Source organism: Panthera leo, chromosome F3 (genome assembly GCF_018350215.1).
Source record: "Panthera leo isolate Ple1 chromosome F3, P.leo_Ple1_pat1.1, whole genome shotgun sequence".
NCBI classification, from domain to species: domain Eukaryota; kingdom Metazoa; phylum Chordata; class Mammalia; order Carnivora; family Felidae; genus Panthera; species Panthera leo.
In genome coordinates, this window is record NC_056696.1 from 32357501 (window position 1) to 32383305 (window position 25805).

General features: G+C 43.1%; 1 protein-coding gene across 2 annotated transcripts in view; it reads left to right on the forward strand.

Annotated features, from left to right (window-relative positions):
* The window catches only part of KCNH1 (potassium voltage-gated channel subfamily H member 1), a 462687-nt gene that overhangs the window by 141055 nt on the left and 295827 nt on the right, over positions 1–25805 (forward strand). For both annotated transcript variants that reach the window (XM_042926295.1, XM_042926297.1), the window contains 2 exons: positions 1419–1537; positions 22786–23178. In XM_042926295.1, the coding sequence (XP_042782229.1) occupies positions 1419–1537; positions 22786–23178 (512 nt within the window). The remainder of the gene's footprint in view (positions 1–1418; positions 1538–22785; positions 23179–25805) is intronic.

Sequence of the window (25805 nt, forward strand, 5' to 3'; positions counted from 1 at the left end):
ATAAGATAATAAAGCACTGATTTGCTATTCTTTCCATGTTGACAAAAATTTATCCAGATCATGATTCTTAAAGGTGCAAAAAAAAGGGCCATTCTGCTGCTTAACTTCATTCCTCTGGATTCCAAGTCTATCTTGGAAAGGTGCTCCAGGGTAGAATTTGGCAGAACTGAGGTCTGCTGCAAGGTGTTGAATACTGCCAAACACTAAGGGATAAAAACCAAAAAACATCACCTAGTCCTGTTTTTAGCTGCCATGTAAAAAGAGCCAGGTGCTCTGTTTACTTGCTATCTACTCCACGTCTAGGTCTTTGGAGCACCTCAACCCCAAGGTTGGTCTTGAGAACACTGCCAGGGTTTCATGGGTCTCTTGAGGCAATTGCCATGGTCATAACCTGGATGCAGATGAGTTGGGTTGCTGGGTATTGGAATGGACAGTTGTCTTTGGAGATAATTAAATGCAGTAAAGATCACTCATATGTCTTAGATTCTGCGTTGTGGAGGGGGCTGGATTGGAAAAAGATCAGTATTTTACTTTTCCTGGAGGAGCTGGTCCAGAGTGCCAAGGAGGCCTCCAGACAGCCTCTGTTTCAGTCTCCTAACCTGAGCCCACTAAACTTAGCCCCTTTGTTTTACCGGACAAATGCACCCTGCCTTTAGGCAGCTAGAGTATTTTAATTTCCACTTTACAGATAAGGCTTAAGCAATTTAAATGACTGGTTGGTGATCACAAAGCAAGCTGGAGGCAGAAATGGGACTTGTGTCCAGATTTTTTTGCTCCAAGTTCGGTTCTTTGGGATTCTTGTTATTTGGAGGAACCTGTCACCAACTGTCCTTCCCCCATCCCAGAGCAGACTAAAATATGCCTGTGCTTCACCCCCCCTCCCCCCCCCCCCCAAAAGGGATTAGATTCATTTCTCATTCCCCTGGCTTTGGAGAATGCATTGCATGGGATAGCCATTTAACTGGCTTGTCCACATAACACTTGGAACCTGCTTGGTCTCTACTAGATCAGACTACGTGGGGGTTGGGGGCAGCTTGAGCCCAAAGTCTGAGAAATATCTCAATTGCCTGGCATTATCTGGCAGAAAAGCCTTGAGATAGAATGGAAACATCTGGGTTCTGGACTCTGTAGTCATCTGAGCACTCTGTGCCCCAGTTTTCCTATTTGTAAAACAGTACTAAAACCTGTCACAAAGCTATGATTAGGATAATGTGAAAGGGGAAGAGTAAATTGCAACACAAATTTGTCTAGGTGCTTTTTTGAGCAGCGAGTCTGGGCTGGGAGGAATACAGAATGATTCATGGGAGCCCAGGAGGACAATGGGTGTATGTGCTTCTGACAGCTTAACTTGTGGTGTGAATGTCCATGACCTTCAGGACATGGTTGAAGCTGTCCTTTCTCTCCTCTACATGCTCCAGGCTGGGGGAAGTTTGCTCGGCTGACCAGAGCACTGACGAGCAGCAGGGGGGTCCTGCAGCAGCTGGCTCCCAGCGTGCAGAAAGGCGAGAACGTCCACAAGCATTCCCGCCTGGCTGAGGTAAGGGCAAGGGGCCAGCTCGTCTTAAACCGCACTTCCCTGGGATCCCTGGGACTGAGAAAATGCCACAAAGCAAGTGTGTGGTTTGGAATGGACTTTCAGGACCCTCACACTCATGTGTTGGCTGGGCTGCACACCATAATGAGTGACTTTGGGAAAGTGACCTAATTGCTTTGAGCTTTGTACTTTCCCATATGTAAAAGGGGCCTGCAGACAGCTCTGTTCTAACGTATTGAGGTTACAGGTGTCAGTTCACTTTTTTTGAGGGAGTAGAGAAAGAACTAGAAGTGCTATAGACATGAAGGGGTTTTTACTTCTAAACCATAAACAATTTTGTTATTCAAGCAATACATATTATTAGAGGGGAAAAAAAAGGTACAGAAGCAAAAAGAAAAAAACAACAACCTGTAATCTCACTAACCACATAGCTTTATTATAATTTTTGTATACATTCTTTAACTCTTTTCTTTGCATATATTGTCTTTCCTAAAGCCTAATAAATACATTTTTCATGTTAATATTTATGAAGTTCAGATGTATCTAAGAATCAATGTGTATATTTGATACGGTCGTGTTACCTTTTCTTCCCTTTCTATAATCATGAACATCTTTCCAGGTTAATACATGTACCTGAAATTCTTGTTGTTCTGGTAACCTTTGTAGTAAGGAAAACCTGTGACAGGTGGTATTCTCCCTTTTACTGGGACAAATGAGCAGCTGGGATGCCTGGACTTAATGCACCCAAATTACTGGACTCTGGCATCCAAATCACTTATTATCTGCCTTTGATGGTGTCTGGTCCTCATTCTTTCCACTCAGCCTGGTGGACCAGATAAGAGCATTATACCCTGCACACAGCAAGCTTTCATTTTAGCCAGAGATGACTGTGTATGTTGTCTCTCTGCCTGGTGGTGGCCACTCAGCTCTTGACCCTTGCTCCGATGCCAGGACCCTTTCTGGCCTGACTCCCGGCTCCCGGACTCCTAAGAGAGAAACTGCCAGCATGGTGTGGCTCACAGGGGCGCTGCGCACAAGTGCACTGAGTGTCAGATGTGTTAACTACAGATCTCCTTGCGGCATCCCAAAGCTTTGGCCAATAGTGGGAGTGGGAGGATTCACCTGTGTCATGTTAGAGAAGGAGAGGCATTTGGAAGCATAGTTTTTGGTCATGATGTGGGCTTAGTATAAGACGGGAAGAATAATAAAGGAGACCTTTTGTTCACAGCCTGCACTTTCCTTGTTGGGTCTTTTGGTTAATAAAAAACCTCCTTTGGGGCTGTTCTCTGCCTTGCTGACTCTTAGCCACTCTGCTTGCCGTTCCTTGCACACACCTCGCCTGCTCTTCTCGCAGATATCTGCGGGGCAGTTCCTTCACCAACTCCAAGTCTTTGCTCAAATGTCATTTTTTTCTGGGTGGCTCCCTGAATCAGGGTTCTACCAGAGAAACAGAACCACTAGGATATTTGTATGTTAAGAGATTTATTGCAAGGAATTGGTTTATGTGATTGTGGGGGCTGGCTAGGCAAGTCTAAAATTTGTAGGGCAGCTTGGCCAACTGGGAAAAACTCTTGGATGGATCTGATGCCAAAGTCCACAGATGGTATTTCTTCTCCTGCAGTTCTGCTCTTAAGGCCTTTCAACTGATTAGGTAGGGCCCGCCCAGATTATAGGGTATACTCTGCTTTCCTGGAAGTCGGCTTATTGTAGCTATCACATCTACAAAATTCCTTCACTGGAATGCTTAGATTCGTGTTTGATCAAATAACTGGGTACCATGGCCTAGCCAAGTTGACACATAATACTAACAATTACAGTCCATGCCTTGTCAGCTTGTCATACACATTTACTTAAACCATACTTAATCTCCCAATAAAGACAGTAACAAAGTCATACTTCCACTTAACATGCTCCCCTTATCCTGCATATAACCAAAAACATGCCAGCTCTTCCCACAGAAGAGGACGCGAAATCCTTGGGTGATGTTCACTCTTCCCCTTGATACTCTGTCACTTAAATACTCAGGTGTAAACTAGTATTAATACATCTTATGTTTGTTGATAGGGGGCAAGAGAGGGAAGAAAATAGAGTATTTGCTTAATATATGTATATATACATATATATGCGTATGTATGTACTATATACACACACACATTTGTACGAAAATGGAAATACTCATAACTCCTAATTCTCTCCTGCTCTTTTTCTCCACTTAGTCCCTTATAATGTACCATACAGCTTATTCATTTATTCTGTTTGTTACTCATCAATACATCCCAAGTACTTAAAACAGTGCCAGGCACATAGTATATAGCTTATCAGTAGTGGGTTTGTTTTTTTTTTTTTAATTGATTGAATTGATGACAGAAAGGAAATGATGTAGTGTTTTTGTCGACCTGTCTGGCAGAAGCACTTGCTCATTGACTGGCAATATGAAGCAGACATCTGGGTCCCATCCCAGGGAATAGTAAATTTTAGTTAGCCTGGCTAGAGGCTTATGGATTGTATCTTTACCAAGAACCAGATTTGGATTTTGTTGATTTACTCAAATGGTTTTCTGTTTCCAATTCATTGATTTCTGCCCTAATGTTTATTATTTATTTTCTCCTATTTACTTTGGGTTTAACTCACTCCTCTTTTTTTTTAGTTTCCTAAGCTAGAAACTTAGATTATTGATTTTTGATCTTTCTTCTCTTCTCATATATGCGTTCAATGCTGTAAATCTTCCTCTAAGCACTACTTTCACTGCATCCCACAAATGTAAGTTCTGTGTTCATTAAAAAAATCATTAAAAATTTTTTTTTTAATGATTACTTATTTTTGAGAGAGAGAGAGAGAGACAGAGTACAAGGGGGAAGGGGCAGAGACAGAGGGAGGCACAGAATCCCAAGCAGGCTCCAGGCTTCAAGCTGTCAGCACGGAGCCGGATGCAGGTCTCGAACTCATGAACTGTGAGATCATGACCTGAGCCAAGATAAAGGGTAGGATGTTTAACTGACTGAGCCACAAAGGTGCCCATCTCCTTCACTTTTTAAAGATCATTTTATAGGGTACAGAATTCTAGACTGGTGATTATTTGTTTGTTTGTTTGTTCTTCTCTCAACTCTAAATATTTTAGTCTGCTCTCTTTTTGCTTATGTTTCTGAGGAGAAGTTAGATATACTTCTTATCTTGGCTCCTTATAGGTTAGGTATATTTTGCCTCTGGCTTCTTTCAGGATTTTTTTTTTTACCTTTGATTTCCTGCAGTTTGAGTATGATGTATGCCTGTGTGTGTTGTCTGTTTATTTAATGGTCCTATATTCTGTTTGTGTTCTGTGAGCTTCCTGAAACTGGGATTTGGCATCTGATATGAATTTGGGGGAAATAGTCATTATTGCTTCAAATATTTTTTCTGTTTCTCTCTTTCTTCCCCTTCTGGTGTCTCCGTTACACCTATGTTATACCTTTTGCAGCTGTCCCACAGTCCCTGGATATTGTTTTATTTGGTCCTTTTTCTCTTTGCTTTCGGTTTTGGAGGCTTCTATTAAATCCTCAAGCTCAGAGATTCTTTCCTCAGCTGTGTTCAGTCTGCTAATGAGCTCATCAAAGGCATTCTTCATTTCTGTTAAGAGTGTTTTTGATATCTAGTATTTCTTTTTGGTTCTTTCTTAGAATTTCCATCTCTTTTCTTACATAACCCATCTGTTCTTGCATGTTACATTTTCCATTAGAGGCCTTCGCATATTAATCATGGTTGTGTTAATTCCTGGTCTGATAATTCCAATGCCCCTATCATACCTGGGTCTGGTTCTGATGCTGCACTGTGTCTTTAGACTGTATTTTGGCTTTTGGTATGGCTTGCAGTGTTTTGAAAGCTGAACTTGACGTGCTGGGTAAAAGGCACTTGGGTAAATAAATAGGCCCTTAGTGGTGTGGGAGTGAGGTGTCAGGGGAGAAGCAGCATTTATAGTCCTATAATTAGCTGTTCTAAGGAGCTTATGCCCCCTGGAATGTGAATTTCACGAATGTCTCTCAGTATATTCCCTACTTAGGCCAGACAAAATGCATAGAGGGGCCCAGAATTGGATATCCCCACCCCCCTATCAGAGAGGCTCCACAAAACCTAATACATTAATTAGGTTCTGGTTCAATAGTTTCTCCTGAGGGCAGACTTTTTTTTTTTTTTTTTAAGAAGAATAGAATGCTCTCATGTATTTCAGTATGGTTACTTTTCTCCTCCTCTTCAAGAAGCATGAGAGTATATTTTTCTTTGATTTTCACTGTGAGGATGGCTACAGGTCCTGGAGGTTAAGCTCTCAAAACCATGAGTGGCTCCCCCTGGAACTTGTAACTCTCAGACTTGGTCACACTGAGCCACCTGCAGCTTAGATTTCCCCATCCGGCACTAGTTTTTGTGCAGGCTTCTGCTCATGGAAAGTTGTTATTTCTTTTATTCACCTGCCCTCTTCTCCAATTTTGGTACAGCACTTTGCTGTGAAGTTTCGCTTCTTGGATGGATCTAAGAATTGTAGATTTTTCAGTTTGTTCAGCATTTTTACTTGTTGTTATGATGGAGTGACAGTTTCCATTCTGAAGTGGAAGTTGGCAGGTAAGTTTTAAACAGAGAAAATGTGTTCCCTGCTCATGGCCTGTCGCCAGTTTCCTGCTCAGTTTTCTCACTGGTAGGGGCCACTGGCCAAATGGTGATTACGAGTGTGGATACTGCAGACCTCTCCCACTTCTGGGAAGGTGTGGACACAAAGCCCAAGTGGACTGGAAATAGCAGTTTTGCTTTTGTGTGGATTGCGTGCGTTATTTTCAAGGCCACCTTATTTCCCTGGTAGACTGCTTTCCTGAGCTCAGGCAGTCTGGCTTTAGTGCTCACCTTACTCCTCAATATCTCCCTCCTGGACTGATCGTAGGAAAGAAGGAGGCACTTACTGTATGCTATGTTCTGGGCTTCTTGTCTTTAATCCTCTAAACAACTTGGAGCAGTTTTACAGAGGTGGAAACTGGGGCATAGGGAAGGTCACAAACTTGCTCATGGTCACCTGGCAGTAGGGGGTATGAGCACCTGTTCTTTTAGCGGGCCAGTTTATTTTCAGATCTTCGTGCGTGAGTCAGGCCAGAGGACCCTTGTCAAGGGTTGAGTTCTGTGGGGTACACATGCTGAGTAACATCTATGAAGGAGAAGGGGGAGGAAGCAGCACTGGGGGAGGAGGGCATCAGACCACAGTGCAGATCTGGTAGAGGCTCTGCAGCCTGACCGGAGCTTTGTAGCAGGGATGGCCTGCTGGGCCTGGCAGGGGGGTCCCATACAGGGCACAAGGGCCAGGCCTCTCAGCCACCGTCTTGCTCAGTCAGTGGCAGGTGCCTCAGTGGAAAGTTCAGGTTTCTGTCCCTGAGGAAGCTAACAGGGGGCTGTCCGCTAACTGCACCTGCAGCTGGGCAGAGAATCCTTTCTGGAAGTGGGATCTGAGGGGTTGTGTTTCAGAGTTCGCTACCACACTGTAATGCTTTCTGCCTTAATAGGGAGGAGAGGCACAGTCAGTGTATGGAAGGGCATCACTCCTGCTTAGAGGATTCCGCACTGCGGTTTTCACACAGGGCTGACCCTGCTGGGGTTTGGTCCATCTCAGAGCATTCTGCCGCCATGCCAGCCTCTCTGTCTGGAACGGCTGTGGGGAAGACATGGAGGGGAAAGCACCTTTCCCTGTCACGTCCTCTTTCAGTGCTTCCCTGTGAGCGAGCCAGCTCAGGATATAATGTAGATATGCCATCGTGACGGGCACATCATTCAGCCATGTGCCCGGGGGGTGCGTGGCCCAGCTCCTGATTCTCACCATCTCACCGTAAGGACACTTGGTACATGGCACGTGTTCTGCTGTTCTCCACGCCAGTGATCGCAGTGATGGGCTGAAGTAGCATTGCAGGTTCCAACCCACTGAGCAACTTACTCAGTTGTGAGAGTTCAGGCAAGTCATTTCACCTCTAAGAGCTCCCATTTCCTCCTCTTCCTTCTCTTCAAGTGGAGGGAGTGAGTTCAAACGAGAATAATATGTACCCACAGATTTGTTCAGAGTAGGTTCTCAATGCAAACACTTTGGCGTATAGTAAATGCTCAACGGTATTAACTTAATATTAAATTTTCATTTTTGGTTCTTTACATCTTTATTTAAAAAGTTCTCAAGGGGCGCCTGGGTGGCTCAGTCAGTTGGGCGTCTGACTTTGGCTCAGGTCGTGATCTCACGGCTTGTGAGCTGTGCTGACAGCTCAGAGCCTGGAGCCTGCGTTGGATTCTGTGTCTCCCTCTCTCCCTGCTCCTCCCCCACTTGTGTGCACGCTCTCTCTCTCTCAAAAATAAACACTACAAAAAAATTTTTTTTTTAAAAGTTCCTCAAAAAAGGAACTTTGGGACAAGATGGATGGACATTGAGTACAGTGCTAAGTGAAATAAATCAGACAGAGGAAGGGCAAATAGTGTATGATCTTACTTATATGTGGAATCTAAAAACAAACAGGCAAACAAAAAAACCCGAAGTCATAGATACAGAGAATAGTTGATGGTTGCTAAGTTGGGGGTGGGAGAAATGGGGGAAGGGGTTCAAAAGTGTACAAACTTACACTTATAAAATGAGTAAGTTAGGGGGATGTAACATACAGCACGGTGGCTGTAGTTAACAATACTGTATTGCGTATTTGAAAATTGGTAAGACAGTAGATGTTAAAAGTTCTCATCAGAAGAAAAATTTGTAACTGTATAGTGATCATTTCACAACTATACACATATCAGATCATTATGTTGTATATCTGAGACTAATATGTTATACGTCAATTACATCTCAGTAAGGAAAAAATTTCAGTTTTCAGAAATAAAACAGGTTCTTCTTTATCAGATTTTAAAAGAGAGGTATATAAAGTAAGAAGTGAAATGTCCACTATTTCTTGGAAGTAACCATTTTTAAACAGTATATGAGTTTTATTACAATGTTTGTATATATTTATAGTGATTTTTTAAACAAAAATGTGGTCCTAGCATACAAATTATTTTCCATTGTGCTTTTTTCCCCCTACTTACTCGTGTATTTGGGATATTTCCCTAACAGTACATATGCCCTTCATTCTTTTTTTTTCCCCTTTAAAAAAATTTTTTTGACGCTTATTTATTTTTGAGAGAGAGAATGGGGGAGGGGCGGAGAGAGAGGGAAACACAGAATCTGAAACAGGCTCCAGGCTCTGAGCTGTCAGAGCCGGATGTGGGGCTTGAACTCACTAACCCTGAGATCATGACCTGAGCCAAAGTTGGAACCTTAAGCAACTGCACCACCCAGGTGCCCCCGCCTTCATTTTTACTGGTTCTTTTGTCTTCCACTTCGTGACTATATCCAGATCTATTTAGCTATCTTCCCTTGACGGGTATTTATACAGTTACCAATTTTTGGCTATTATAGATAATACTTCGGTGAACCTCCTTGTATGTATATTTTTGGTTTTAAAATAGAAATCTTTTAAACAGAGAGGTAAAGAGTAATTTAACAAGCCTTCTTTTATTATACAATCTATATAGTGAATGTTGACAGTTTCTCAGTTCAGATTCTTTTGTGAAAATTAAAATATTAAAGATAAAGTTGAGGTCCTCTTTAAACTTATTCCTAGAGGTAGTCATTATCCTGAAATTGTATATCTCCTTACTACTGGTGTTTTAATATTTTTATCACTTATGTATTTAACCATAAAGCACATATTGTATGATTGTGTGTATTTTAAAAATATATTTGTACAAATGATATCATACTGTGATATTTTATAACTTGCATTTTACACCCAACATTGATTTTTGAAAGCTTTTTATTTGAAAGAATTACAGATTCACAGGAAGTTGAAAAACTAGTATGGAGAGTGGTTCCTTTCACCCAACCTCCCTCAATGGTAACATCTTATATAACTGTCCTACAATAGCAAAACCAGGAAATCGACATGTGTAGAATAAGAATCGCGTTACTTAAATTAAAGATTATATATGGGCTTTACCAGTTTTTACATGCATTCGTGTGTGTGTGTGTGTGTGTGTGTGTGTGCATGTAAGTGTATATTTAGTTTTGGAAGGAGCTGCCAAACTATTTGCCAATTGCGGTTGGTTATATCACTTCATCTTCCTACCAGCAATGCGGTTTCTCTACATCCTTGCCAGCATTTGATATTGCCACTCTTTCTCATTTTTCACACTAATGAATGTATCGTGATAGCTCATCGTGGTCTTAGTTTGCATTTTAGTAAATGGCTCAAGATGCTGAACATCTTTTCTTGAGCTTGTTTCCAACTACAAGCTTATTGGGTAAAAAGCTTATTCATGTCTCTTGCCCATTTTTAAATTCAGTTCTGCTAACATTTCTTTCTTTTTTTATTGCATTAAACATGTAGACATACTTTAAAATCTTCTCTCTTACCATTTAATTTTCTCTCGAGCTTATCTACAGCTAGAGGTTTTTGGTGGGAGTCTGTTGGGTCCCCAGTTGTGGAGGCATCTGGATATGGTGGTTGAGTGTGCCTGTACCATATATCATAAAGTTTCCCCAGGGTTCAGACCAGCTTTTCTGTAAAAGTTTTAGCCCTGGGGCTTCCAACCATGTGCACAGTGTGAATTCCGGCTCCACCCTTGTGTATGGCATACGTTTGGGGTTTTGATTTGTCACACATAATGCTTTTTCTCCCCAAAGTTCCAGACACGTGTCCAGGTTCCTTTTATATGTGGTGGAGGTCTTTTGTTCTGTGTTTCTCTGTCAGGGCAGCCCTTTGTCACCCCAGCCAGAGCCTGTGTGACCCCCTCCTGTCCTCTACAGCGTGCCCCCTCTTCTGATAACCCCGCTTCCAAAAAAACACCTGGGCTGTTTGGTTTCAGCTCCTACTGGCCTCTTTGGTTTTGTGCTCCTGTTTCGCTTCCGATACCTGAGATTTTGAACTTTACGATTTCTTTTTAAATGTTTAATTTTTAAACAGCATCTCAGCATGTTTGGTATAACTGGAAGTTTGCCGTATTTGCTTAGTTCACTCTATTGACTGTTGGCTCTGTAAATACTTGCGTTCATGTGAATATGACAGGTTCCTAGAAGTACGATTAAGGAGACAGAGGGTACAAACATTTAAAACTTGGTAGAAACTGCCAGAGTTCACATGACAAGGTTGTACCCATTTATGATGCCTGTCTAACCCCGTGTGCCACTTTCTTCTGTCCCCATTACTGCATGTGGTGCTACTGATTGCTTTACTCAGTCTAAAGTTTTAACATTTAAATTCATTTGATTTTTTTTAAGTTTATTTATTTATTTTGAGAGGGAGAGAGAGTGAGCACAAGTGAGGGAGGGGCAGAAAGAGAGGAAAAGAGAACCCCAAGCAGGCTCCATGCTGTCAGTGCAGAGCCTGATGTGGGGCTCAAACCCATGAACCATGAGATCATGACCTGAGCTGAAATCAATAGTTGGATGTTTAACCCACTGAGCCACCCAGGCACCCCAACATTTTCATTAATTTTTAAAGGAGGAGCACTTACTTTTTTATGTACTGCACAGGGATTTGATAGGATAAATATAGAGGATGCCTGCCTTACATGGTCAGGGATGCTGCCCCAGCCGCCCATCAGTACAACGTGCCTGAACTGCATGAGCTGGTGAAGAACCAGCCAGCAGCCTGGGCAGCTGGACAGAGATGCAGAGAACTGAAGTTTACTTACTGCACATATGCACAGCCACGCTTGCTGTCTGCATTCACAAGTGACGCTCAGAGGCACTGCCTGCTGCAGAGGCAGGTACCAGGTCCAGGATGAGTCTGTCATGGTTCCTAGTTTTCCAGTCTCACAGGCCGGAATCACCGGTGGAGGCTGCCAATATGTATGGGAGCAAAGGGTTAGTTATCCTTTTTCCTGGAAGCAGACTGTATGTACCTTGAAATTGGGATTTCCTGCTTCACTTTTTTGCTTTCTAGGTGTTGACTTCATTTGACTCTTCAGACTCAGGGAAGAGTGACACGCTCCAGTGATGCCTCGCTGCTACATGATACTCTCCTGTCTTGGAGAGGAGTCTAACTTTGACAACAGAAGCTTCTGCTACAGGGTTTTGGGCTAATTTTGCCTCTTGAAAAGAGTCATTTTAAATAGAACTGTCTCAGTGTGCTTGTAGGTAGTAAGTTGGTCATTACCGGAGGTATTTGGATGACCACTTGATGGTATTTTGAATGTGAGCTTGGGAAATAAGGATGGACTAATGGCCTTGCTGTTGCCTTCCAGCCCTGAAGGCCAGCATCGCTCCATGGGCACTCCCGGTCCATGGGGCTCCTTCTGACCAGCCCTCTCTTGCCTGATGACTGGCGTCTTGTGCTTGGGGGAGGACTCTCAGCTTTTCTCCTTGGTGTATCATTTTGTGTATGGTTTATTATATTTTAATAAACTGTTTATTCAAGACAGGCAGGGGAAAAAGCAAGTGATCAGTTATACCAGGGATCACCCATACATTTGATTTTGGTAAAAAGTTATAAATGATCATGTGAAATGATGCTTAAGGATTTTCTGTAGTTTTTTTCTTTTCTCCTTTCCCTCTCTCTCTCCCTCTCCTTCTCCCTCTCCCCATCCTTCCCCCTCCCTCCCTCTTTATTTTTCTCTCTCTTTCCTTCTTTCCTCTTAAGAGATAAGATGAGATAGTAGAATGAGAAGAGGATTTGGAGTCAGACTGACCTGAATTCTCATCCAAAACTCCACTACATTCCAGCTGTGTGACTTTCTGAAAGTTACTTCACCTCACTTATCTTTCCTCATCTGATGAAATAAGGATACTACCTGCCCCGAAGGATGGTAGTAAGGATTTGTGATGCTTTACGACAAAAAGGGATCTTATCGCTTCCTGCTTAAAAATCCTTTAATGTCATCTCGCCACTTCTTTGGGTGAATTTAAAATTTATGTAATGACTTACAAAATCCAGCTCATCTCTCTCCAGCCTTATCTGGCTGCCCCGGCTCTCTCTGAGCGTTGTCGGCCAGGTGGCACTCACACCGGTCAAACTCTCTTGCCTCTGGGACTTGGAATGTGCCCTTCCTCTGCCTGCAAGTTCTTGCTCCTTCTCTGGCTGGGCTAGTTCCTATCCATTCCTCAAGTCTCCAAGTAGACATCACACCTTCCCAACGGTCCCTGCCCCACTCAACGCCAGCTCAACCTCCTCAGTCCCTCTCCTTGCCATGTGCAATTTCCGTGTTGAGCACTCATGCCGCCGGGAATGCTGTCGTTGAATATTTGCCCCTTCTGGTGGATGGAAGGTGTGTGAAGGCAGGGGCATTGTCTCTCTTATTTATTCTACATCCGTGCCATCAAACGTAATAGTAAGTGCTTGGTAAAATGTTCATTAAATGAATGAAAGAAGAAGGAAGCAAGAACCTCATTCAGTGCTTCACACTTAGTAGGTCCTCACTAAATGTCAATTCCCTTTCACATTAACCGCCTCCTCCCTTGTCTGTCTTGGCCATGGTAGTGGAATACTATTTCTTGCTGATTTGGTGGGATGGCAACATTACTGTCATTCGTCCTCATCACTTATTCTCAAAACCTGAATTTAAAAAATTTGGATAAAGATTTCAAAATACAAAGTTAAAAGAATTTCTCAGCAGAAACCAGAGTAGAAGTAAGAAGAGTAAGAAGTAAGAAGAGTAAGAGGAAACCCAGATCGTTACCCTATTACATTTTGTGGGGCTTGGTACTGGACCATGACATAAAGTATATGGGTTAATACTTTTAACTGCTTCCCACTGCCTTTATCTCTTCCATGAAAGAACAAGGACATCATGGAAAAAGTTCTAAAAATAACACCTGTCTGGTTTATGGAGAAGGGTGTTTATGACAGGAATTAAACAGTTGTTTAGCTTGGAGTGTTTGAAACCCCAAATCAGGCTTTATTTTGTAACTGGAGCATCATTCTCAGCTTCGTTAACATCCTGCTCTCCCATTTCCTTTGTACATTTTCTGGCGGGGACTGAGTTTGTCCTCACTCTGTAGTCATAAAAACCAAAATCGTTTCTAAATAGAAACAGAGTCTGTGTTAGGGAAGTGGGCAGGGCACGGGGGGTGGGTGGTACGTTTGCCTGGAGTAAGGGGTTCTGAGGGCTAGGGTTTCTCTTTGCCCACAGGGGGAGGATGTTTGAGAGAGTCGTGGTGGGTGATGGGATGGTGGTGTTTGTGGGTTGCCCTGTGTCCTTAAATGATCAGTGAAGCCAGTTTGGTTGGTGAATCGTTGAGTACGTTGGGGCCACTGTGAAAGAGGAAGTTCCCTGTGTCTGACCCTGGGCCCTTCTGCTGCCATCCTTCCGGGAGATGATGGCTGCCACCCTCCAGGAGATGGCATTCTTGAGGCTGTTCGCTCCTCTGACCCTTGTTAGGACCCATCCTGGCCATGGTGGATTGGCCAGGTCTTCAGTGTCCCAGGACAGGAAGACTTTACAGTTTGCCCATGATCTTGTCCACTGCTCCTCCCTATTCAGCCCGCATCATCTCTTTCCTGGAATTCTGTGGTACCTCATAGCAGGCCTCCCTGTGCATCCAGGCTTGCCTCTTCTCCTTCTGTCACCCGGATGCTGGAGTACCTTCGCACACAGCAGTTGATTATGAACCTCCCTTACTTAAAATTCTTACCTTGACGTAAAGGGCACATCAAGGTTTGCCTTCCTCTTCCCTTATATTTAGCATCATTTTCCAATTTTGTCTTCTGTAGACACGTCACCCCATCAAAACACAAAATGACAACAAAATGCAAACCACTTCTAGGCCTCAGCCACACCAGGCTTCTCCCACACTCAGCTCTTACCCCACTTCCTCTACATAAGCCTTGTGTACACTGGGTGCTGAAAATGCCCTGCCTGCGTTTTGGCTGTCCATGGCCCATCCTTCAATGGAGGTCTTGGCAATCACCTCACGTCTAAGCTTTTCCTGACTACCTAAGTCAGTTCATTGTCTCTTTTCCTCTGCTCCTGAAGTACTTTTATACATGCATCTCTTACCACTTTTGTATTATATTTTAGTCGTTTGGTTGCACATCTCTTTTCTCTTCAAAAATTTTTTAATGTTGTTGGGATGGGCACTGGGTGTTGTATAGGAAACCAGTTTGATGATAAATTTCATATTTAAAAAAATAAAGGAATGCCAAGGTCTCTGGCATAGAAACTCAAAAAAAATTTTTTTAATGTTTATATATTTTTGAGAGAGACAGAGAGACAGTATATGAGTAGGGGAGGGGCATAGAGAGAGGGAGACACAGAATCCGAAGCAGGCTCCAGGGTCTGAGCTGTCAGCACAGAGCCCGACGTGGGACTTCAACCCACAGACCGTGAGATCATGACCTGAGCTGAAGTTGGATGCTTTATCGACTGAGCCATCCAGGCACCCCTTCTCTTTTCCTCTAAACTGTGGGATCTTTGGATCCTCATGGGTGACTTTGGTGTCCAGGTGTTCATGGTTGTTTCCATAAGAGTCCATAGAATTGATGGGATCTCTGAGGCCATTTTATTTTGCCTTTTTTCCCCCCAAATAAATGTATTTTATCAGTCTTCCTTTCTTACAAGGCCATTTTAGTTCTGTCATTCTTGGTCTTTGAGGAAGCCAAGGCCGTTAGGCAAACAGGATGTACTTCATGAGCTGATTGCTGGAGTCTTCCTGATTTTCACCCAGGATCTCCTGAATGGGAGAAGATATTTGCAAATGATCTATCCAATAAGGAGTTAATATCCAAAATATATAAAGAAGTTATATGAGTCAACACCAAAAACCCCCACAAATAATCCCATTAAAAATGGGCAGAGGACATGATAGACATTTTTCCAAAGAAGACATGCAGATAACCAACAGACACATGAAAAGATCCTGAAGCAATCTTTTCCTTTATTTGTACAAAAATACTAGTGTTTGGATACTGCTTACCTATTTACAAGAAAAATTCATACATGTACACCCATATCTATAGCTCTATTTTTGCTTGACCTTCACAGTATCTATCTGGAATAAGTGGTATTAGCTTCATTTTTCAGTAGAGGAAACTGAGGCATGGGGACCTCGCTTTGCCTGAGGCTCATCAGTAATGAAGCGAAGATTGACTTCCCTAATTTTTTCCTTGATTCACAAGGGAAAAACATGAGCTGGGAGTGAGGCATAGCAGAGGGCAGCACTTGAGATGCTCTAATTTCTAATCTACTTCAGTAGGAATCACTTTGTGTGGTGACCATCTTTTGACACAGAGGGTTTCCGGGTGAGGTGGCTTGGTCCCGCTTCTTTCTTAATCTAGCTAGGCGTGGCTTGGGGACCATGGCATATGGTCTTCAGGGAGATAGGCTCTGGCCACTGTGGCTGGTTTGGGACTTTAACTGGGAAGGCCTAGAGAAGGTCTACACTGGGGGATGTTGCTTTCGACCAGAAGCTGGGTTCATAAGATGACAGGGTGACGTGTTGCCATCATGCAGAGGCCTTGTGGAAAAGCTGTAGTTTTCAAGGGTCCTACGACAGAAGAAAAGCATTGAATTAGGAAACTGGGCTTGGTCATCTGCAGTATGATTGTGAGCAAGCCCTTTTGCCTTCTGGGCCTATTTTCCCAATTTGTAAAATAAGAAAAACACCGGCCTTCCCCTCTCAGGAGGTTGTGTGAGATGTGATGACGTATGTCACTGTGCTGCGAAGGGTATTTCAGACTGTACAAACAGATTAGTGAACACACTTGAAGGCTCGGAGTTGGCAGCCTGGCTTGCGCTCCTAGCTCTCTGCTTACTCAGCCCTGGTATGACTCAGGGTGAGTCACTTTGTCTCTCTGAGCCTCTGTTTTCCCATCTGTAGAACCCCCTCACAGGGTGATTACGGGGATTCAAAAATCCAATAGAAGATTTTGGAACTAAAAGCACTAGAGAAATGTGACAGCCAGACAGATGTGCCTCTTCTTCATCTAGGGAAAAGCCCTAACTCCAGAATCAGTGTTTGAGATGAGCATTCTTTGGCATCATCAGTAATGGCCTGTAATGAGCCTTTCCGGTAGGCAGAGCCTGGGACTGGGTGTTGTAGGGGGAGGAGGGACAGGGAGAGTGTGACACTTGGTGAAGTAGTATCTGCATTTGGGGGACTCCTGGTCTGATTGGGCAGATAGGACAGACACAAGCCTGCTCTTGGAAGCGCATTTTGAAGGGGCTTCCAGACCTCTGCTTTGGAAGCTTCTGTACGAAACGAATCAAATGAAAGAAACTAGAAGCTCGTGTTCATGCTGACAAATGCAGAAAAGAGGTGGGGAAGATGACTGGCTGCTATGGTCCCTGGGACTGCCTCACCAGGTCATTGTGTCCTCACGTCTGGGGAAGCTGTTCCTCTGCAAAGCTCTGGAAGTGTCACTGAACATCTAACATAAGGCAAGCCTCTTATGGCTAGACACAAGGTGGGCATCCCATCTCTTTTGAATCTGAACTCGAAGACTTCCTCCCTTGGGAGGACACTAACCCTTTCCCAGATAATGATATTCTGAATGACTCTGAGAAAGCTTTTTCTCCTGAGGATGACAGTCCTGGAGCTCATCAGAGTGGTGCCTGGTCTGAATCCATTTCCAAACACACTTCTGAGGGGGGAGGTAGGCCAGTCTCACAGGAATCTTTCTGATCAACATGCATAATTAGTCCTTTGTCACTGGACTCTGAAAAGACTGTTGGAGTCAGGTAGTTAAATGGATGCAAAATATTCTTTTGATCAGGAAACTTTTCTTAAGAATATAGGTTATCATGAAAAAGTTGCTTCATGGATATTTCCACCTTATGTTTTCTTTTTTTCTTTTTTTTGAGAGAGAGCATGTATGTGTGCACGTGCAAGTGGTGGAGGGGCAAAGGGAGAGGGAGAGAGAATTCCAAGCAGGCTCCATGCTGTCAGCACGGAGCCTGATGTGGGGCTCGATCTCACAGCAGTGAGATCATGACCTGAGTAGAAATCAAGTGTTGGACGCTTAACCGACTGAGCCACCCAGGCGCCCCTCCACCTTCCATTTTCTATAGGTAATTGCTAAAGAGTTAACATGAGAGTAAAATATATAGGATCACCAAACTACAAAAGCTTGACCTTCTGGGAATCATTTGTAGCCTTTAGCATAAAGATTTGGAAAAGAGTGTCACATTTATTCTGATCAAATATCCTAACATCTGAGTCTACTCCCAGAATGCAGTTACCCCATGGTTTCAGTGTGAAAGGCTACATCTCAGAGATGGAAGAGAGAAACTGAATTCGAGTCCCCAACAACCCTCCACGTCTAGCTTCACACCTCAGTCAATCCCCTTTGAACACATGATACAGGAATAGAAGCGGGGGGCAGAATCTGCGGTCAACCTGGAGTTTGGGTGAGGTATGAAGACACTGTTGACTCAGGCCTCATTCAAGCAGGGCTTCATAGTGTCCCGGAAAGGTTGGGAATCCACTTAGAAATAATTATGGATTATATTAAAGTGTCACAGGAACAGCCATTTTTCTCTAAAAAGGCATTTCCTCCTGAGGGCTTGTTACCAAGAATCCTGGAGCTCCAGGCAACTTTGCTGTACCGTCAGCAGGTGGCTGCTTACTTGTGGATTCCTTTAAGTTCTTGCTCAATAGTCTTATCACCCAGACTGTATTTTGCAAACAATACAATAAACCACTAATTAAGTCACCTACCTTTCCCCTGCCTTTCCCTTAGCTGAATGCCCAGGACCTCTTCTTTACAATGCTTGTAATTCATCTATATTCATTGACTTTGTAAAATTAAACTTCTTATTTTGAGATAACTATAGCTTCCACATGGAAGAAATAATACATAGAGATCCCATGGGCTCTACCTCAGTTTCCCTGGATGGCAGCTTCCTGCAAAACTATAGAACAATATCATAGCCAAGATACTGACATTGGTACAGTCAAGATACAGAATATTCCACTGCCACAAGAAAGCCTTGTGTTGCTTTTGTATAGCTACACTCACTTCCTTTCTGCCCTCACGCCCTCCGTAAGCCCTTGGCAACCATTAATTTGTTCTCTTTTGGTATAATTTTGTCCTTTCAAGGATCTTGTGTGAACGGAATCATGTAGTACCTTATCTTTGGGGATTGTTTTTTTCAGTCCAGCTCACTGCATGTATCAATAGTTTGTACCCTTATATTGCTGAGTATTTTCTGTAGTGTGGATGTACTGTGGTGTACCTAACCATTTATCTGTTGAAGGACATCTGGGTTCTTTCCAGTTTTTAGCCATTAGGAATAATGCTCTGTAAATATTCGTGTACAGGTTTTTGTGTGAGCGTAAGTTTTCATTTTAATGGGATAAATGCCCAGGATTGTAATTGCTGGGTCATACGGCAGTTGCATATTTGGTTTAACTGCAGAATTCTTTCTGGAGTGGTTGTACCATTTGATGTTGACACTGACAGTATACGAGTGCTCCAGTTTATCTGCATTCTCACCAGCCTTTGGTGTTGTCACTCTTTTCTAGTTCAGCCATTCTCATAGGTGAGTATTGATAGCTTATCATTATATTAATTTGCATTTCCCAGATGGCACATCTTTTCATGGGCTTGTCTGCCATCTGTATATGCTCTTGGAGGAAATGTCCCTTCATGCCTTTTCCTCATTTTCTGATTGGATTGTTTGTTTTTTTTTATTGTTGAGTTTTGAGATTATACATTATACATCATATATTCTAGATACTATTTCTTTGTGGGGTATGTGGTTTGCAAAAAATCTTCTCTAGGTCATAGTGTGTCTTTTCATCCTCCTAAAAGAGCATTCTGCTCTTGGTGGGTGGAGTGTTTTATAAATATCGACTAAATTCTGTTGGTTGATGATGTTGTTGGGTTATGCTATATCCTTGCTAATTTTCTGTCTGGTTGTTCTATCAAAGATTGTGAGAGAAGTGTGTGGACTGGACTGTTTCCCCTTTCAGTTCCACCAGTTTTTGCTTCGCACGTATTCAGAGCTGTCTGGTATATACACATCAGGGTTTCTATGTCCTTATGAATTGACCCTTTTATCATTATGTAAGACACTTTTCTGTCTCTGTTGTTCAGATTGGGTAATTTCTATTGTTTCCTCTTCAAGTTTCACTGATTGTTTCCTCTTTCCCCTCCATTTTGCTGTTGAACGTATCTACTGAAATGTTTACATTGGTTATTGCATTTTTGGTTCTAAAATTGATATTTGGTTCATCTTTACATCTTCTCTTTCTTTGCTGGGACTTTCTACTCTTTTGCTATTTCTGACACTTTCTATTTTTTTTTTTCATTTGTTTCAAGCATGTTTGTAATTGCCTGTCCAAGCATTTTTAGGATGGCTGTTTAAAAATCTTCATCAGATATTTCTGACATCTCTGTCATCTTGATGTTGGCACCTATTGGTTATTTTTCATTCATTTGATATTTACCTATTTCTTGGCATAACAAGCGATTTTTGGTAGAAATGGGCATTTTGGAAATTTTATGTTTGGAACTCTGGATCTTATTTAAGCTTTTGTTTTAGGTGGCTTCCTTTGACCTGAATATGGCAGAAGAAGGGGGAGGTATCCCCTCATTTCTACCAGGTTGGGGTAGAAGTTTAGGTTTTTAACCCAGCCTCTATTGACACCTAGGGGTGCTGCTTGTTATCTCTGGGTCGGGGTGAGAATTCTATTGCCCATTGAACTTACACTGATACCTCCCTGTCTTGTGGGCAGAGGTGGCTTCATTACTGCTGGGTGGACATGGAAATCCAGGCTTCCTACTGGGCCTTTTCCAGCACTAGCCCCATAGGGAGGAGGAGAAAAAGGAGGAGGTTGAGTGCTTCATTACAACTTTGAGATGGGGGAAATCTAGCTTCCTAGTAGCCTTTGCTGGCCTGGGTAGTTATGGGGCCACCCATTTTACTGTGCTGCTTGCCTATGGTAGAGTGGTTATTATCTAACAATTTTCTGTCTCGGGAGGCTGCCCCTTTCCCATTCTTGTCACTATAGAGAGTGGGCTTTTGTTGGAACGTTTTTTTGTCTGCATCCATTGGTCTTTCCAGGTTCTTGGCTTCTTTAGCTTTAAGTCTGGGAATACATGAGGCACAAAGAAAACCCAGAGAACACATCTCTGTTATGCCTAGGCAGTTTTTTGCTTTTTTCCTCTTTCAGAGTCTTAAATTTGTGTTAAATGTAATGTCCAAGATGTTTAGCTGTACTTAGAGGAGGAGTAGAAAAAGTGTGTCTACTTTATCTTTCTGGAAGTGAAAGTCCCTTACAATTTATTTTTATTTGCTTTATTCTTATAGGTCTCTCTCTTTTCCTCCTTTGTGGTTTCAGGGCTCAAGCTTCCTTAACCACACTTGTATAAATTCCTTTCCATGGGAAGAGAAGTTAAAATCCCAAGCCTAGAAGGGCTATGTGCATCGGGGGGAGGGGTGGAAACAGTTCCTGTACCCAAAGATGTACACTGGGCACTCTATAGATTTCTGGCTTTCTTTCACTTGCCTTTTAAGGCCTGGAGCCAACCATAGAGGAGACAAGGATATTCAGATTATTTTATATTCACTAAGGGCTCTTTATCCTCTAGGGGAAAAAACAAGTTCTCATGACACAAGAGGAAGTTTCACCTAGAGGTTTATAAGAACCTGTAGGTGGCACAGAGGAGCAGCTGGGGGTAGGGGGTGAGGGTCCCTTCCAGCTTGGCCTGGCCTCTGAAAGCTGGCTACTGAGTGTGAAACCCATCTGTGATACTTTCTTGGAGCTGAGCTTCTCTGGACTTCATCCTTCACTGAGTCTGCTTCTGCAAAAGCCTATTATTTAGGGAAATGTAACCTTGATGTGAAACAGCATGTGTTTCTAATCCAGCTAGACCTAGTCTGGGGCTTGGTTCCATCTTTTGCTAGCTGTATGACCTTGAAGTTCAGTCATCCACTTAAAAACCATCCTGTAGTGCCTGCCTACTCTGGGCCAGCCACCATGCTGGGTTTTGGGACAGAGTAGTGGTACTTTCCACTGCTCCCTTTCCTTTCCTTTCTGACCATAAGCACGTCATCAGCTGGTTTTATGTAAAAAATATGTAAAAAAATCAGACTACTTTACCCCATCACCTCATCTCTTTCCCAGGCTGTTATAACAAGTTCCCTGAGTCTGTTCTTTGCTCTAATCCTCTGCCTCAATTCATTATCTACATAGTAGCCAGGGTGATCTTTTAAAAACACGCACCAGATTAATGTCTTTTGTTAAACCTCTCCAGTTCCACTCAGACATACTGGGAATGAAGTCCAGTCCCTCCTCATGGCCCACTAGGTCCTGTGTGGTCTGGTTTCCGCTCCCCCTCTGAGCTCATCTGGCATCCCTTTCCCATCATCCAGTCGGCTTTGGTCACGCCAGACTTCCCTTTTTGCCTGAAAACATCAAGCTTGTCCCCCCCTGGGGTTATTTGCTAGTTATTATCTCTGCCTCAGATAGTTTTTCATACAAGTTTGAATAGATGGTTTCTGGTTGTCATTAATAGTTTCAGTTCAAATGCTGTTCCTCCCCTTCTCTTTATGTCATATTCTATCCAGTCACCATGTCCCTACCCCTTCCTCTTAGTTAGCTCTTATCACAATTTGAAGTTATCTTGATTTGTCTACTAGTCCCAGCTCCACGAGAGCAGGCATCACACTGTTTCCTTCATTGCTGTACATCCAGCATCTAGGACAGTTCCTGGCACAGAACGGTGAATATTTGTTGAGTAAAGTTGCTTAATCGTCTTCAGCCTCAGTTTCTGACTTGTTGCATTGGAATAATAATTAGCCAACAATACAGGGTTGTGTTTAGAATTAAGTGAGATAATAAATGTATGTGAGGTACTTAGTACAATGCTTGGCTCACAGGAAGCCAAATAATAGATTTTCATTGTTTCCTCATGATTATATTGTAATGTTCACTTCGATTCTCTCATACTCCTCTAGTACCCCCCCCCCCCGCCTTTTTTTAAAGAGAGTTAGTGTGAGTAGGGGAGGGGCAGAGGAAGAGGGAGAGAGAGTATCTTAAGCAGGCTCCATGCCCAGTGCAGAGCCAGACGTGGGACTTGGTTTCACGAACTGCAAAATCATGACCTGAGCCGAAATCAAGAGTTGGAGACTCAACTGACTGAGCCACCCAGGCACCCTCTCTGGTACCTGTTTTTGCTCCTAACGATCCATCTGGAGTCTCATGAGCATTTAATAGTGACAGATGCTGATTGGTCAGATGCTTGCAATGAAATCCTAACTTAGTTCTCTCTTGATCATGTTTTTCTGTACAGGTTCTACAGCTGGGCTCAGACATCCTTCCCCAGTACAAGCAAGAGGCACCAAAGACTCCCCCTCACATCATCTTACATTACTGTGTTTTTAAGACCACGTGGGATTGGATCATCTTGATCTTAACCTTCTACACAGCTATCCTGGTCCCTTACAATGTCTCCTTTAAAACCAGGCAGAACAACGTGGCCTGGCTGGTTGTGGATAGCATCGTGGATGTGATCTTTTTGGTGGACATTGTGCTGAATTTTCATACTACTTTTGTTGGACCAGCTGGGGAGGTGATTTCTGACCCCAAACTCATCCGCATGAACTACCTGAAGACGTGGTTTGTGATTGACCTTCTGTCCTGTTTGCCATATGATGTCATCAACGCTTTTGAGAACGTGGATGAGGTTAGTGCCTTTATGGGTGATCCAGGGAAGATTGGTTTTGCTGATCAGATTCCACCACCCCTGGAGGGGAGAGAGAGTCAGGTACATGCCTCAAATCTCAGACCTTGTTGTCATGTCTTGAAAGCTGAATAAATGTGGGTGGTCAACAGAAGAGTAATTACATGGGTGGGAACTAGCATGGCTAATGTCTGGAACAGAGGGAGCATGCTTGATAGATATCCTCGCCTGCTGTTTTTGTCCTTTGGAGGTTTGGAGGCCCTGCATGTCCATGAATGGATGTGGAAGAGACCAGAAGCTTCCTTCTTATTTTACGTGGAGTGCAAGCCACTGGCTCAGGGGGGGTGGGGCTGCAGAAGCAGGCATGCATTGCCACTGCATTGGTGAATCTTTCACTTGGTATGCAATTGCTGAATGCCTACTTACTGATTATTCTAATTATGGGGATTTTTGTATCATCTGCTGCTGACCTTTGGCTGTTGCATAACTAATTAACTCCTGGCAACAGGGATGCAATTTAACCCCCAGGTTTGCTTGCTTTTTTTTTTTTTTTTTTTTTTTTCTTTGTAAATGTTGGAAAAGAATGACTTGTTACTTGGCAATGACCACTGGAATTCAGCGGTCCATACTCTCCCTTGCATACATTTGCCGAGGGAGTCAGGCTACGGTCAAGTTCGCCCTGTGACTAAGAGGAGTAGTGCTATTGCTGGATTACGCTGCTTTGGATTGTTAGTCCTGCAGGCAATGGAGGGGATGAAGAGAAAAATGCTCTTTAAGTGTATTGGAATTAGGACATGCTCAAACAGTCAGTGAATGGGTGCCTGGGACGAGTTGCACAAGGAAGTGGCCACTGGCCTGGTTCAGGTGATTTTCTCCTTTGAAAAAGCAAGGATATCAAGTCATCGCAAAGGAAAATGCAGATTCTTATCCAGGTTAAGTGTTACATGGGAGTTGTTCTTTCTTTTTCCTGCTGCCTACTTGATCCTCCAAATGCATTAAAGATCAAGTAGTTCATCTGGTAAATCTTCAGCATCATGTAGCAGTGGGCCCTCACTGCCTCAGATTACCGAGGGTCCTAGAAATCTCAGTCTGGCTAGGGTGTTACCTGGGTGGGTAATTCAGGAAGCCATCTGGAGACTGAGTTGAGGCAAGATTCACTCTCTGGGCTAAAGAGCTAATGGGACTAGTCTTGAGGTAACTGGAAGGAATAGCCAGCTCCCTGCCAAGACCACAGGGCCTGGCCAGTGACTCTGTGACTTGCTGGTGGCATAATGATACCTCTCAGCCTTCAGATCAGTGTCAGTAATGGGTGAGGACTCCAGCCCTTTTCTCTTTGAGAACCCAGCTATCTACCACTTCTCTCTCCAGGAACTGATGTTGAGATTCTCTAAACCCAGAACAACCCCTGCTTTTATCTGTGTGGTGTGTTTTAATGTACTTCGAAATCCCAATGACTAATGCTCTGGGTGGCTGTGTGGATTTTGTAGCTGTATTGGATGAGTGAAGCTGATCATTTACAAGAATGAAATTGTCCCTGAAGTGAATGTTGGGATTCTTCAGTGTGAATTTGAGTACACGTTGGGAATGATATTTTTCTCTGTGAGCACATTTCTAGATTTTATGTTAGTGAGGAAAGTATTATCATTTTGGCTCAGATAACTGAATGATTTCAGCCTAAAAGAGCTTCTCCTACACATATGGGAAATGAAATTTAACTTAAAAAAAGAACCTCTCGAGTTTTAAAAATAAACCATTTGCTATTTAGAGCAATAGCATTGAAAAATTGCAGATAAATAGAACAGTTCTTTGGCTTCTGCAGGTTCTTGTTAAACATTGGCAGAGCCATAAACACATTTGTAAATGTGTCAAGATTACCTCGTCGGTTAGCAAAGCAGGGCTTCTCCTCAAGCTCTGTATGTCAGGTTGGAAGTCCTTTGCCATCAATCGTGAGTGCCCCTGACATGGTTTCTGATTTCCATAGTCACTAAGTAGATTGGCTGATAAGGAAAACGCCAGTTACCCGTAGCTTTCTAGTTGGAAAGGGTTTAGCATCAAAGCTCTCACTACCATCTCTTGGTCATAAATAATAATATGAGTATTAAGGGGCTATAGCTATGATTTGCTTCCATAAAGACTTGATTTTGTATTTAGTGATTTCTTTTCAAGCTTTGGCTGATACCCAAAATAATGCCTTCTCATAACATCCGTTGTGGTCTGGGGGAAGTCAGCACTAGGAAACTGAAGATTTGGCTCCTGGGCCTCTTGGTATCACCTGTTAGGACAGCTGGGACTTTCCAGGGGCACCTGGGTGGCTTGGTGGTTAAGCATCTGACTTCTGATTTCGGTTCAGGCCATGATCTCGAGGTTTGTGAGTTCAAGCTCCGCTTTGGGCTCCACACACACAGAGCCTGCTTGGGATTCTCTCCCTGTCTCTCCCTGCCCCTCCCTGCTCTCTTTCTCTCTCTCTCTCAAAAAAAAACAGAAGGAAAAAAAAAGCAAAAAAAGCTGGACTTCGTGCAAGACATTTAGCTTCTCTGGATCACAGTTTTCCTATCTATTCCTAGCTATATTTCCTATCTATGGCTACCTTTCCTGCCTGAAGGCATGGCCTCTGTGCAGTGTAATATTTG